General features: G+C 36.9%; 1 protein-coding gene and 1 non-coding gene across 2 annotated transcripts in view; one reads left to right on the forward strand and one right to left on the reverse strand.

Annotated features, from left to right (window-relative positions):
* The window catches only part of LOC113235403, a 78011-nt gene extending 64874 nt beyond the window's left edge, over nt 1-13137 (forward strand). The window contains exon 5 of the mRNA XM_026471081.1: nt 12932-13137. Coding sequence (XP_026326866.1) covers nt 12932-13137 — 206 coding nt within the window. The remainder of the gene's footprint in view (nt 1-12931) is intronic.
* On the reverse strand, nt 9486-9557 carry Trnam-cau. The gene has a single exon. It is a non-coding gene; the product is annotated as a tRNA-Met (tRNA).
* Nucleotides 13138-16096: the final 2959 nt, after the last annotated feature.

Below are 16096 nucleotides of genomic sequence, written 5' to 3' on the forward strand. Positions count from 1 at the left end.
GAAGCTCAATTTACAACCAGGCGTTTTTCTCATAATCCGCCCCCACAGTATTAATAATTATAATATATAGTAAATTTGTTTTTTTTTATACTATTAAGAGACGGGACGAACAAGTCGTGCGCCTGATGGTAAGCTATACGCCTGTCCATAACAATGGCATTGCTACTCATCTCCTTAAATTGCAAAGATCTGAGGTGCGCTACTTCTGCGCCCGTCACCCTGAGACATAAGTTGATAAGTCCCATGTGCCTGTAATTTCACCAGCACCCTTGCCCTTCAAAACTGGAACACAGTAATGCTGACGTTACTGATGGCGACAGAAATAGATAAGGTGGCAGTACTTCCCTAGAGGAACTCTTTCACAAGGAGCTCTACAAAATAAACGGATTAGTGCACGATGTGATAACACGATTCCTAAAAGTTTTCTCGATAGAAAAAATAAACACAATCTTACCTCGAAATTTTAGGAAAACCAATGGTCTTTACCAATATCACACTAATATTACAATAGTGTTGTAACTTAAAATATGTGAATGAGTGTCCTGAAACCAAAATTTGATTCTCTACACGTCAATAAAACCATTGACAGAATATTGTAAGAAACAATTAAAAGATATCTACTTAACTCAAAATGAGATAAACTTTATGTGAGCTAGTTCTGGCCAAAACATAGAGTCCTTGCTCAAAAATATGAAATTATTTCCTCCCTTTTATTTCAAAAAGAAATTGGGCCAGTAGAAAATTGTTTAGATGTCAGTAATAAACTTTACCCTATGTATAAATTTTAATGGTCTATCACGTGAAGTGAGTATTCGTTTTTCATCGATTCTGAAAAAATACACTTTTAGAATTGACTTACAAATAAATGGACGACGGGTCTAATACAAAAACCACGAAAAAAATGTCCCAAGTCAACCTATTTAAACGTAGTGACATGTAAAGGAATATGAAAAAGCTAAAACGTTGAATTTAAATTGTAATGTTATCGCAGTACTGTCTAATTTTGCTTGCTTCGCTGTCAGTCGAACAAACGAAGACTAGAGCGTGAATGACGCTCTGTATACGATTTTAACGCCCTATAAGTTCGGACACTTTTTAGCGCGGACCCGACGTCCGTAAGTCAATGGTTAATACAATATTGTGTGAACAGTGCGATTTATACCAATGATTTTTTTATATCCACTTAACTAAATAGAAGATGTATAGTACCTATTCGTGATATATATATACATTTTTCAAATAGCTTCAATTTCGTTTATAAAAAAATAAATTCTGAAAGAAAGCCTGTGTCCCTGCCACTTAACCCAATAAAATAAACCGTATTAGTACGGGAAAAATTTTAATTCTAGCTGAGCTAGTATCGACTCTTAATAGAAGCTTTGCTCTGCAAATGCGCACCATAACGACAATTTACAAACTGGACCCCAGAGTGTCGCTGAGAGAGAAGTTTAAAAAAATAACATCGTTACTCTGAAATCCAGTACATTTGCGAAAACTCAATTTAAGTTTAGAAGAATAATAATACTTGAATAAAAAATAGCTATTTATATATTATAAATAGCCACGCAGAGGTCCCGGGTTCGACTCTATTTTTACTGCCTACATTTATGTCTCTAGTGAGTTTGGGTGTAATTTGTGGTTGTCTGTGCGTGTGTTCGTGGCATCCGCGACACAGAGTTTCCCTAGTGCTTTGAATTTGACGTATTTATTAGTATTATCAGCTGTAAACAACATTTTTTTCTTATATCTAGTTTTAAAGTAAATATAATCAGTATAATACATAAGTGTTGGAAAATGTACATAATAATAAATAGTTATTATTATGTACATACCCGTGGCAAGAGTGTACAGTGTATATTATACATTTACATTTTCCAACACTTATGTATTATATACTTATGTATTACACTCTTGCCACGGGTAATGAAGCAAAAGTCAGTTCTTTCAGTCGAGAGGCAATTATACAAATGAGCGTGACTCGAATCATTTTCTCATTTGCTTAATGAGAGCCGATATTGACCATGTTCGATTTGCAAAGGGGTAATTAACTAGTAAATGGAAGGGACATTTCATGATACTCCATATAATTAAGAGTAGATTCTTTTCGTAGATATCATATCATGGAAACCGCCCAATGGATATGTTTTATATTCATTCATTAATTATTTTGATAAATATTCATCCTAATTTGAACACTAGTACGCAGTTTGAATAATGACACATGTTTTAAAGAAAGAATGTGGATGGAATCGTGAGAAAAAGCACACACACACACACACACACACACACACACACACACGCGCGCGCGCGCACGCACGCACGCACGCATACACACACACACAGAGAGAGAGAGATAGAGAGAGAGAGAGAGAGTGTTATTATTTCCAATTATTTTAATACATGGTAGACAGATGACCCCGCTTCGCTTAAGGCGAGTCGTCAGAGGGGGAGCGGGAAAACCGATTTTGCTAGTTCAAAGGGTTTAGGTATTACTATTAAATAACAGTCTTACAAAAAATATACGATACACCGAAGGATATTGTCTAAAGAATGTGCTAACGTGTTACGCCACAGCATGTACAATCCTCAAAACAGGCAAAAATAAAAATCTACAACGAATTATTTCAGCGAGCGAGCGTTCCGCGGCAGCGGCCGGCCGCCAGAACCGAATTTGTTTGCATTTGCTACTTGGTTCGACCTCCTCCTGTGAGTTTAGGTTAGATTAGTATATAACAAAGCTGCATGAGCCGAGCGAGCAGCGTTATACTGGTAGCACTAATACCATTTGTTCATTATGTCACCTAATCGTTATATCTAATGTTTGTTATATTGAAAATTTATTATACACATTGATATTTTGCCTTTTGTTGTTATACAAAGTGAAAATAGATTATTTTTAGTTATATCTTCCATTACCTGCTATTAACTGCCTCCGTGGAAGAACGGTTGCCATACAGAACTGCCACGCAGAAGTCCCAGTTCCGATTCCCGGGCCGGGAGAAATATTTATACGACCTACATTTATTTCTCTCGTGAGTTTGGAGGTAATTTGTGTTTGTCTATATGTGTGTCCATGGCACCCGCAACACAAGGTTTCCCTAGGGAAACGCCCCCCACTTCCCCGCACTAGTGCGGGGCTATGTTGAGTGTGTGCGTTATTATTTATTATTTATACACCCAAGGCCAACACACGTGCATCTGAGTAGGAAAAGGGAGGATAGAATAGGATTAAACAATTTCTCAGAAAACTCGCCATGCAAAGGATGCCCTTATAATATTTCATTATGCTTTCGGACCTCTGTCCGCTCAGAAGTCCTTTTTCCATAGGTATATGAAATCCAAACCCGCGTTTTATTTTTATTTCTCAATTTTTTTAGCAACAGTTAGTCATGACCATTGGATCTGTAAAAAGCCCGGAACGTTGGTTTGTTTGAAAAAAACAAATATAGTGTCATTTCATGCAATGAGATCTCCTACCAAAGGGAGTGCTTATTAATATAGCCCTCAAACCTAACTAACTCCATCTCTGCCGGTAAATCAACATGCAGCCAGCGACGCGAGTTTGCCAACAGTGTACATGCATCGGTGCAATATTGACGGATTTGCTCGGCCCGTGTTTAACTTTACAGAAGTCCGTACCTGCCTTTTATTTGTATTACGGGTAATATTTGAAAAAGGGAAACGAAGTGCAGGACGTGAGAGCAAAAGTTTTCTAAAGTTGGTAGCAGGCTGTGAGAGAAATAAAGAAAAACTATGAATTTCATTTAATAGTGAAAAATACGTTGTAAATATTTCGTTCCTTGTATTCATTAATATAGCTGCTTGGGTTTAGCGTCTACAGCATTTTTTTTCTATTTATTTTCGTTTGAAATTTTGCAAAGAAAATGTCAGCTACCTCATGTCTTTGATCATCATGACTTACGCTTTGTTTCAAAGAAGAAATTCAAATATATAGTTTTTTTTTAATATATTTGTTATAAAATTTTCGTGAGTTGTAGTGCCCACGCCCACAAAATTTTGTAAAGTATTAAAACCATTTAGAAGCACTCCAATAAACAGATATAAAAGACAAACAGTTTTTTTCTTCATTATCATTTCGTGCTGGGTACAGCAAGTAGTTTAAAAAAAAATGTTTATTACTTTTGTGTTACCAAAGCTGTGACAGTTACTATAGTATGGTTACTAACTATATAATATTGAAATAATGTAACAAAAGAGTAGGGAAACTTTCTACCTTTTAAAGAAACACCTTATTGACGAGAAGCTAAGTTACATTTTGCATTACCCGTCGCGGCACAAGCTACCAACGATTGGCTGCGCAGCGCAGTGCTGCGCGGCCTCAGGACTCTATAATATATAGTCACGTCTAACTGTCATGACAAATGCGCTCTATTTATTTAGCTTTTACGTTTAAACTTAAATGAGCGTCCCGGACATGCGGACGAGTCTGGCTTGAAGTTGTATTATTTAGAGAAATTTAAATGTTGTTGCCTAGTAAATAAAATTCAGATTTGCCATTAATGTACATGAAGGCGTGATAACTGGGCGGTCGCCATGCGGCAGCCGCGAGAAAACTTTCGCCTCTTGTAACTGGGCGTTATCTTTTTAATTTTTTTTTATCTCCCAATCAACACGTCGCCCTCTTAATGAATACTTACCCTTAAAGAATACTTTATTTAGTACAAAATATATTCTATACTTCATAACATTTTCTCGCGTTCGCGCTGCCGCGCTGTTGTTGTAGATAGTGAAGATTCAGTGCTGCTCAGTTCGTCCATCGCTAGACGACTGAAGTAAAATGTTCTGTAAATTAATATTATTAAAATGTTAACAGATGAAAAATCAGCTGCAGATATATTTGTTAAATCCCAAATCCTACATAACTTAGAAATATCGCGTTTGACATATATTAATACTACTAATAATACATATATTAATAGCCACCGCGAGCACGTGCGAGATCATACGGGTACTCGCGACCTCGTGCGAGATATCGTGTTTCCGTTGCTGAGTTAATAAATATTCTATATTAGCAGTAATACTATTCAATATTACATCAACAAATATTTCAATTCTCGCCTCGCACATCTTCGTCAATCCAGACCATTTCCATCAAAGATGCGCTAGTCACTATCGTCTCACCTGGCTGGTGGTAGAGCACCTTAATTCCGCCTTCCCCTTTCCATCATCGAGGAACCAGCCGCAGGCTGGAATTCCACCCCTATGTTGTGGATATTCCAAGAATTAGCACGAAACGTTTCGCTTCCACATTTAAATGGAGAACGGCTATGGAGTGGAATTCCCTGCCTTCAGACTTGTTCCCTGAACGTTATAACTTGGACCTATTCAAGGCTAGAATGAATAGGTATTATTTAGGTGTACATGCTTCATCGTCGACTTCATCGTCACTTTCTATCAGGTCATAGAAATATATGCTTTAAAAACCACCGTATAAAGCTTTAATTAAATTTTAAACGGCTTTAGCGTTCACTCAAACATAATGTTATAAATTTTCGAGTAAAGGCTCCGATGAACATTAAATATAAAATTTATTTTACAAAAGTTTTGAACCTCGAATGATTATTTACTAAAATGTCCCCTTGGTCGTCGTCATCGTTATAAATGTAGAAGAAATTGAGATACTTGTACAATATAATTAAACGTGGTGGGTTCCAACTAAAATGTTCAACACAAAGGTGCTTGAGGAAATTACCGGCTTCCCACTGTGTAAGTATGGAGCACACTCGTTACGGTCTTAAAGAACCCTTTGAGCCCACAGTTGGTCTAGCACAACACAATTTAAATGAAAAAATACACCGTGCGTTTTAATATTTGTTTTTATTTATTATTAACTTTTATTTATTATTTTAAGTAATTTTTTCTTCACGTACGGCGGAGTTGTGGAAAAGGTTCCCTTTCCAACATCCAATAATGGACTGGATCAAAAAAAGATTGACAGCGCACTTTCTACCTGCACTCTCTTTGTAATCATCCTACTGTTTTCTATGTGATATATATGTCGGCGCCAGCTATCACTTCGATAAACGATTTACTATGCTATTTACGAATCATTTTAACTAATCTCGATCATGGTTTCTTTGATTACAAATATCACGTTAGTTTGACAGCTCAAACTGGGTATGGTAGGAGACAAAGGGCTTTTTGTGTAAGTTGCTTGGACTGTGAAGACGTACCGCTCCGTTCTTTCTAAACTTGCCACGTGATATTTAGAATCCATTTTAACCTCATCCATCTCTTATACTTTCGGACTAATTTCTGTGAAAAGTACATAAAACAACTAATTGCAATCAGTTGACGTTAAGAGCTCTCATGCCAAAAAAGTTTTGACGTTGGCTCCGCCCAAATTTGTGAAACAAATATATGCCTGAAGTTCGCGTGACATGCGACAGAAGATGTTGAATTTTGCGCATTAAAAGTACCAAATTCGTTTTAGCGGAATAACTCTAAAACTAAAGGGATTAAGAAAAAATCCGTAGTGACACTTGTCGATTATGCATAAACATAATTAATTATCTAATTTTTGTCCTAATAACCTGTAGCATTTCGAGGATAAATCGAAAAAATGTGAAAATTAGAGGTCATTTCGTGATTTTTATCTATCGAGGAAACTTTATTGTTTTATGTTTCTGATTAATGTCTATGCTTGAATATATCGTGTAGTTACTCATATAATATTTTATTTTTAACTTTAAAGTGGATATAGCTCTCTAAAATCAAATCGAAGATTAGGAATTTTTCTTCTGCTCCCTCTTAATATTTCACCGCCGGCTGATCGAATTGAAAACGAAAAGTGAATAAGCCGATTATCAAGTAATTTCTGACTAATTCTGCGTTGAGGGTGTTTCCTTCGACGTCTCCCTTTCCGACCTTCACTCCAAGTATATTTAAATATAATTTATTTATAATATATATTCCATGTGTATATAATACTTATGTAAGTACCTATAAGTAAAAAAAAATTAAAAAGTCGGTGGATTTTTTATTTTTTTATTTACACTTGCGTCTGTTTTTTTTAATTTTATTATATTTCTCCCTCTTTCTATTTTCGACACTGTTACGAGTATGACTTTTGTATCACTGCCTTGGGCTGGCTGGAAGAGATGTTTTTTTAGATATAAAGTCACCTAAGTTCACCTTGTCCATAAATTATATTTTTTTGTTTTTTTTTGGTGCAATGAAGAATATTTACGAAAACCAAAAGCGTTTCATGAGATATTTTATATAGTTTATAGGCTAAGAGTAACAGCGCATTTATTCGATACGAATTTCATGGGGCTCACCCCGGTCGACCGGCGGAGCTGCCCAGCAACCGCGTGCATCTAACTGTAGTGGCAAAATACGCTCTATGTATTTATTTAGCTTTTACGTTTCAACTTAAATGAGCGTCCCGGGCGCGCGGGCTAGCTTGGCTGGAATTTGGTGAATTTTGCAAATCGGTTGTATTATTCAGAGGAATTTAAATGTTGTTGCCTAGTAAATAGAATTTAGATTCGCAATTAATGTACACGAAGGCGTGGTAACTGGGCGGTCGCGGCGCGGCGGCCGCGCGAATGCTTTCTCCTCGTGTAACTGGGAGCATTAAATAATATTTTAAAAAATGTTATCTGTAGGTAAGTATACATATCGAGTTCTTAGGTTTCACGATTGTTACACATAGAAAATGAAACTATTTTTCCGGATTTAAATCGCGTATATTTGTTTTTTCAAACAAACCGACGTTTCGGGCCCTTTGCAGGTCCCATGATCACGGTTGACTGAGGTGGTACAGAGTAGTACAGACTGCAGTACTAATTAATATGTTTTAGTTTATTCTAATTTCTATTAATAATTAATAATAAATTAAACTTAATAAAAATTCATTCAATAAAATAATTTGTAAAACTTAATGTAGCGTATTGTTTTCCTTGTTAAATTAAAAATAAGGTATTTAATTAATAACTATTGTAACTATAGTGAAAAAATAGGGTGGTTTGCATTAATATTAGACATAACTGGTCGTACCACCTCAGTCAACCGTGACCATGGGACCTGTAAAGGGCCCGAAACGTCGGTTTGTTTGAAAAAACAAATATACGCGATTTAAATCCAGAAAAATAGTTTTATTTCGTATGTAAGTATACATTTAACATTACTAAAGAGTGAATAAGATATTACTGGTTGTAGACGCTGAAATCACAAATGAGGTCTAGCTTGTTGTTTAACGATATAATAATAATCCTAGTAATAAGATATTAATATAAACAACTCATCGTTAACGCTAATAAGAAACCACTTAATAAGGGATGTACGGGTCAACGTACATTATTGTGCAACTGACAATATGCAACGTCGCACCCTGCATTGTGCACGTGCAATATGTATAAATTATAATTTTCAGTACAATAAAGTTACTCCGTGGTATCGGTCGAGTATTATTTCTACAGCATCTTTGACATCTCCCTGCATCATCTCGCTGATATCACCTGACATATTCTGACATATTACTGTACGAGACAAGCAGCTCGTACAAGGGATGAATAAAAGCATTTTTAAATTACTTAAAATATTGTGAATAGTAAATTTAAGATGCAATATACTATTCGATGTATAAATAAGTTAGTAAATGCACGTAAATGGCCAGTAGTAAAGACGTATGCAGGCAGAACGTAGTTACACGAGTATCATTATCGTAATGTATTTACATATAGAACATAATCACATCTTTCGTTAAGCACTATATCATTATCATCGTTAACCCATTATGCGTCCCACTACTGAACACGGGTCCTCTAATGAGAGGAGAAAACATCGCGATGAAATCGGATTGTCGAAGAAGGTAAATGAATGAAATAATTATTCATAAGTTTAGATATATTGTAAATATATGAAGCACTGTGTAACTTTCATCGTCTCTTTCATGTCTACTTTCATCAGGTGCGTACAGATCTGGCAAATGCGCTTGTATTCGAAGAGCCGCGAGCTGCGCACTTGCATTACGTATCGTTCGCGCATTGCACGCGTGCCACATATATTTAACGGCATGCATGCAGCACGGGTGCAGCGCGAGAGCAGTGCATGTGCAGGGCGCATGCAGCGCGTTCGCGGTGCATTCGCCAAAATCTGTACTCTTACGCTTTGGTGATTGCTATACATTGAAAATAAGACTATTTTACGGATCTGAATTGCATAAAATATTTGTTTTTAGAACAAACCGACAAATAGAGGGCTCGAAAAATTCTTTGTTAAAAAAAACCTCACACAATTTAGATCCGAAAATGCGGTTTCATTTCCAATTGTACACAATAGTAAGACTTATAAACCGGGTCTCAAATTCCGAAACCCGAAGATAACCTAAGATCCAAGACGTAGAAGATCGAAAAAAGCACGGTAGTGATGTGAAATAAAGTAAAACGGCACTGGAATGGTGTCCAAAAAGTAAAAAAAAAAATTGAGTGAAATTAAAAATAGATATCAAACAAATAGATTAGCAGAGCGTGGTTTCGATCCACGGACCTCTGGGTTATGGGCCCAGCACGCTTCCACTGCGCCACTCTGCTCTTGAGGGAAGCAGCGAAATATAACTATGCTTACTGTAACATAAACAATGTACCTAAGCACGTTTTATAATACATTCTTAAAAACGTAATTCACATCGAATTACGCTTGTCACACACGTAAAAATAATGTAATTTTTTTTTTATTTCTACGTTGTTATAAACATTAAATTTAAAAACAGCTTTAGGTAATCATAAAGGGTTACAGGCACTTAAAAATATTATTCGAGCACTTACACATTAAATATTAGACAACATCACATATGTTCTCTGATACCAAATTAAGTATCTATTAAAGCACTTCTGTTATGGAAAGCGGAAACAACAATGGTATCACAAACACAGACCCGAGACAATATTGTAGCAATAGAACTCTTTGTGAAGTTCGTCCAGGGAAGTACTGCCTCCTTACCTATTTATGTCGCCAAGTAGTTATGTGAACATTACCGTGGTTGGGTTTTGACGGATAGTGGCGGTAAATGAAATGACACAGACTGTATTTATATTACTTTTTATAAATAAAATAAAAAAAGTCAGCTTTTTGGGGTCGTGGAGCGAATTTAGTATCCCCGTGTGAAAGAGTTGATCTAGGGAAGTACTGCCACCTTACCTATTTCTGCCTCCAAGCAGTATGTGAACAATACTGCGTTTCGGTTTCGAAGGGTAAAGGTGCTGGTAAAATGACAGGCACATGGGACTTGTCAACTTATATTTCAGGGTGACGCAGTGGCAGTGCCCCTCATATCTTTGCGATTTAAAGTTCTGAGTGGCACTGCAACAGTCCGGTCACTTGGTATCATAAATATAGAAAAAATAATTTCTACATTGACTCAGCTGGGAATCGAACCCGGGACCTCAGAGATCGCGACACTATGAAAAGCGGTATATATCTGAAAAAGAACAGGCGGGTTTGATTATCTTTAAGAAATAAATGAAAAACTTGAAGATATGTCTCCTTCTCTTCTCCTACACATTTTTAACAGACAAGTTTAGTTTTAAATGCAGTGTATGCATGTATGAACTTACAAAAATTTTTAGCTTTAAAATACGAAGTTTTCGGTTAAGATAAAAATACATGTATCGGTGAATAGGTATATTATTTTATTTATTTCAACAAAAGTATAAAATTCTTTTCGATTCAGTCAACGCAAACCCAGCAAGTTTTAGTAGATTTTTGGCCGGTCTGGAATTCTAGCTATTCGTTCCCAGCTTTGTAAAGCCTTTGGATGCCAATTGCCATACTGGCATGGGCAGATCGATAAAATAAACTTTGTTTCTCTAAATATACAATGGAAGCTCTAGTCAAACTGAAATTGAGATAAACTTCTTTTACAAAGGTACATAGGGCACACTATAAGTTTCCGGAACTGGCCACTTACATAAACAATGTTTAAAAAATAATTACAACATTTGCTGACAACCGCTGTAAGACAATTGCTGTGAACAACAAAAACATCGATGTTGTGCGCCGTAGACCATGACGTACATACCAAGACATTCGGGCATCTTTAGGCGCACCCGCGAACGACCGCGTGCATGTGTTCAGAGACCGAACTGTTATGGCAAAATACGCTCTATTTATTTAACTTGTAGCTGGAAGGCACTAGCTTGTCTTTGTCTACGCGGTCGCCGAGCGGAGTCCGTTCTTCAACCGCGCGGTGGCCGCCGCGGACTCCGCTCTTCGACCGCGCGACTGCCGCCGCGGACTCCGCTCTTCGACCGCGTGGCGGCCGCGCGAAAACTTTCTCCTCGTGTGTCTGGGCGCTAAGGCATGAGTCAAATACAATCAATACTACTCAAACATTTGGGTGTGAAAAAGCTGTGCTCTCGGTGGATCCCACACAATTTGACTGAAGCTCAAAAAAAGGATCACGTCACTTGGTGCACTATCATGCTTACCAGATTCGACGAAGGGGAGTCAAATTTGGTGTGGGATATAGTAACAGGTGACGAAACATGGATTTATAGTTACAATCCCAAAACAAAGCTGCAATCGAGCGTTTGGGAATTTTGAGATGAGCCGAAACCAACCAAAGTGGCGCGCATGCAAAGTGCCTCTAAGCGGATGATTGCTTCTTTTTTAAATAAAACTAGACACGTGGCTACCGCTGCTTGGAGAATCGTTGTACCGTGAATAGTGATTGGTACACGACCATTTGTTTGCCGGAAATTATTGACAAACTCCAAAAAAATAACCGTAAACGCCGTATCATCTTGCACCACAATAATGCCAGTTCTCACAAGGCCAGACAGACAAATGAATTTTTGAAGGTGAACAGCGTTGACCTTATCCGCTCACGCGATGCGCTCTTCCTACCGCAAAATGGCGGCTATTTGGTTTCGCAAATTAGAAAAGCATTCAGTTTAAATACAAGTTTTTATAAATAAAAATTATTATTCAGCATTGCTAAATAAATACCCTCCGTACTACCTACAAAAACATCTCAAATAAAATGCAGTAATACACCGCAAATCCTGCACTTAAGTGCAAATGAAATTTTTGGTGTACTTGGTTAAATATGATAATATTCCGTTTGAGTGGTTCTAACGTTTACCATGAAATTACTCCTTAAAGTATAGTTTATAAACATTTATATTCAGGGTAAACTTAAAAAACGCTACTTACGGTATGTTTTCTATATATAAACACCGAAATCACCAGCCCAAACCATAACACACGCGATTGTCGTGACGTATTTTTGAAGTTGTTTATTTTTTTTAAATGACAAACCGAGGCATTAAATACTTTATGGTTTGCTAGAGTAGTTACCGAAATAGCAATTAATATTAGTTCTTTTACCTGTTATAACTTCGATATCCGACAAATCGGTATAAAATCAATACTCTCTCATCTCTAAGTGTGGTATGCGTCTACGGCTTCATGTATCGCGTGAGCGGTTATGACCCATCCCGCGTACAGTCCCCACCTGGCAACTTGTGACTTTTATTTATTTCCAAAAATCAAGAACCAGTTGCGCGGTCAACGATTTTTATCACCTGAAGAGACTGTCGAAGAGTATGAAAAATATGTTTCAGAAATTGTCACGGAGGAGTGGCATAAATGTTTTCAAAATTTGTTCGTTCGTATGAAAAAGTACATTAACGCTAACGGTGAATATTTTGAGAAACAATAAATTCATTTCTGACCATTTATAGTATTTTTTTCTTATTCATTTCGGAAACTTATAGTGCGCCACGCGTATAAAGCACAGTCGCATCTGAAGGTCAAGAAATGTTCAATAAAAAAAACACCAGAGAGATTCCAAACTCTCTACATTTTTTAGTAATGATCGTGTTATCAATCAAATAAGGAGTGTGTAACACCTACAAGTGTGAATTTTAATAAATGCATTAATTTCAATTATAATTATAAACAGAAACGAAACTTGTCCAGTTTAACCCCACCAAGACACAAGTTTACGCGTTCACCGCTAAAAAGACTCCATTTGCTGCAGACCTTCAGTTCCAGAACAAGCCATTAAATATCTCGGAGAGCATCGGGATCCTTGGTGTCGACATCTCTTGTGACGTTAAATTCCGTAGTCACTTAGATGGCAAAGTCAAGCTGGCGTCCAACAACTGACTGCTACCTTATAAGTCACAAGTCCGTGCCCACGTGGAATACTGCTGCCATCTTTGGGCGGGAGCTGCTGGATGGCAGCTTGGGCCCTTTGGCGCGGTTCAAAGTCAAAGAAGTGTGAAAGATCACAAGGAGGTCTACTGATACTAAATCGATCTCATAAGGAATACGTAACACCCACAAGTGTGAATCCTTATTACATTTTTTTATATATAATTTCAGGTGAACACTGTAACCACTTTCAGGAAATGTGTCAACTTTCCCTTGGGACTCAGGAAAAGAAAATATAGAAAATGTTTGGAGATATATATTGACGTTTCTTCTTGCATTTATAATAATTACGATGACAATAATGCCCTAACGGCTAACACTGTGAGCTCTAGAGGAGATCCCAGTTCGATAACTGATAGGACCAATTTGGAAACGAACTTTTTTGGTCTGGGTGGTCTGAGTGCCAAGTAATTGGTATGGTTGTAATTACTTAATATTTCAAAATTTGAATTATGTTATGAGTATCTTCTTCTTCTTCTTCTTTCTGCCCTTTTCCCATTTTATTTGGGGTCAGACCTCCTACTACCTTCACGGAGTAACTTTCTTCTCTTCAGCTTATATGGCCATGGCAGCGGAGTCGGTTTTCTTTAAACTTCACATCCACCGAAGCTATTTTAAATGATTTTATTATTGTTATGTAAAACTGACTTGTAAATGCGGTTTCAGAAATGTGATATAAATAAAAACATTAATTGCGCGAGTAGGCAATTAGCACGTGAATGGAGCCCTCTGACGAGCGTACGGCTTCACAAAATGGCTGCTTAAGCATTGAGGAAATTCACTTGTTTGCTCTGAACGATACAAATACCAATTCATTTGTAACGACTTTTAAAAACAACTACGTTCGTAGGAATTTAACGACAAACAAAGATGATAAAGCACCTACAATAGAAGTGATTTGCGAGTCCAGACTCGCCCACGTAGAGGAAATAGCACAAGCAAAAGATATGTGAAAGTGCCAACAATCGAATTGGAAAATTGTATATTGGACTATAAAAGTTCTTGACAAGGACGTAGCGAACGTCTCGGAAATCTACTACTATCTTACTCGAAAATAAATAAACCAAACGTGAGATGCTGCACACAAGGCGAAAACTTCGTAACAATATGAGAAATTCAGACGTGATGCAGTGAGAAAATTAATCTGTTCAACTTCCTGTCAGCTACTTCGAGAAGAATAAACTGTAACTTTGTTATGGAATACTTTATTAACATTGGAATTAACTGACTTATCTAATGGAAGGAATGAATCACATACATTTATTTTTTCAAATAAAGCAACGTTTCTTTACTAGTCAGTCAAACGTGCCCATGGAACATGTAAAGAGTCCAAAACGCTGGTTTGTTTGAAAAAAAAACACATATTGATGCCTTACTTTCTCAAACTCATATCTTATAAAGAGTGATTATTCAGAAGATGGCAGATCTTTCTATTTATTTTAAATTTCTTATAAATGGTGCTAGTTTGCATTGCTATAAGAATAGGCAAAAGCCAGTGCATAAATATGATGTGAAATCATCCTGTAAAATTAGTGTATACAATCCATTTTTTGCTTTAAGATACGAGTTTGAGAACGTAAGGCGATATGCGACTTTAAATATGGAAAAAGTATTTGTATATCAATCCACTTTTTTCTTCCTTTTATGTGACCTAGTGACGCGCCTGTCTATACCGGTTCCAGTGTCACTCAGAGCTTTAAATCTCAAAGACCTGTGGCGGACTATCCCTGCATTAGTCACCCTGAGACACAAGTTGACTAGTCCCATGTGTCTGTAATTTCGCCAGCACCCTTACCCTTCAAAACCGAAACGCAGTTAAACGTTACTGCTTAGCGGCAGAAATAGGTAAGTTGGCAGTACTTCCCTAGATGAAAATTACAGGCACATGGGACTTGTCAACTTATGTCTCAGGGTGACGGGCGCAGTGGCATTGCCCATAAGATCTTTGCGATTTAAAGCTCTGAATGGCTTTGCAACTGTTATGGATGGGCGTGTCGCTTACCACCAGGTGCACGACTTGTTCATCCCGCCACTTGGTATCATAAAAAAAAGAACTCTTTTACGAGAAGCTCTACAGCTACAAAACTATAAACTATATATATAACTAAAAATTATTGTTTCTTTGTCCATAATAGTTCAAGTAAGATTTAGTACCAAATTTGGCTTGATCTCTTGTAATTTTTAATTTACCAGGAAAGCAGTGAATGGAATAAAAATATAAAAACTTGGAATAAAAGTATAGCTCACTCTTTTACATTTTTAACTCGTATTTTTTCACAGAAAATTGTCTTCGTGATTCAAAAGTACGACGACATTGTTGCGCTCCCCTCTACGAAAGATGTAAAAGAGAAACAAAACTTTTCTTATTTGGAGTACAGCGCGTTCTTTCTTTGGATTTAAATCTGCGGTCATTAGAGAGTCAGACTAGGATACATTTTAATGTCACGAGACAGCTGCGGCACTGAAATGTGGCTACTTTTGCAAAATGTCAAAACAACCTCATTTTATTTAAATTTTCCCTCCCCGTATCCTGCAGCTCAAGATTTATAACTGTAATATTCTGGACAGCTCTGGATTTCACCTCTTAGAGAATGTTTTCTGTCGACTAACGTGTTTGCTACTTACACATCTGAATATAATTTAAAAGCATTGTTTACGGTTATTAAAAGATTCTCGAGATATGTGTTGTGGAATTATAGAATTGATGTCTCGAATACTTTTTTAACCGACTTCAAAAGAAGGAAGAGTTTCTCAATTCGACTGCATGTTTTTTTATGTATGTTACGCGATAGCGATTCGTAAACCGATTTCTAGTATTCTTTCTTTGTTGGAAAGAGGGTACCTCAAAAATGGTCCCATTTAAATTTGAAGAAAATATTCCACCTCTAAGGGTATTAAACTAGGGGATGAA

Source organism: Hyposmocoma kahamanoa, unplaced genomic scaffold, assembly GCF_003589595.1.
Source record: "Hyposmocoma kahamanoa isolate Upper Pololo Valley unplaced genomic scaffold, ASM358959v1 87, whole genome shotgun sequence".
Classification (NCBI taxonomy): Eukaryota; Metazoa; Arthropoda; class Insecta; order Lepidoptera; family Cosmopterigidae; genus Hyposmocoma; species Hyposmocoma kahamanoa.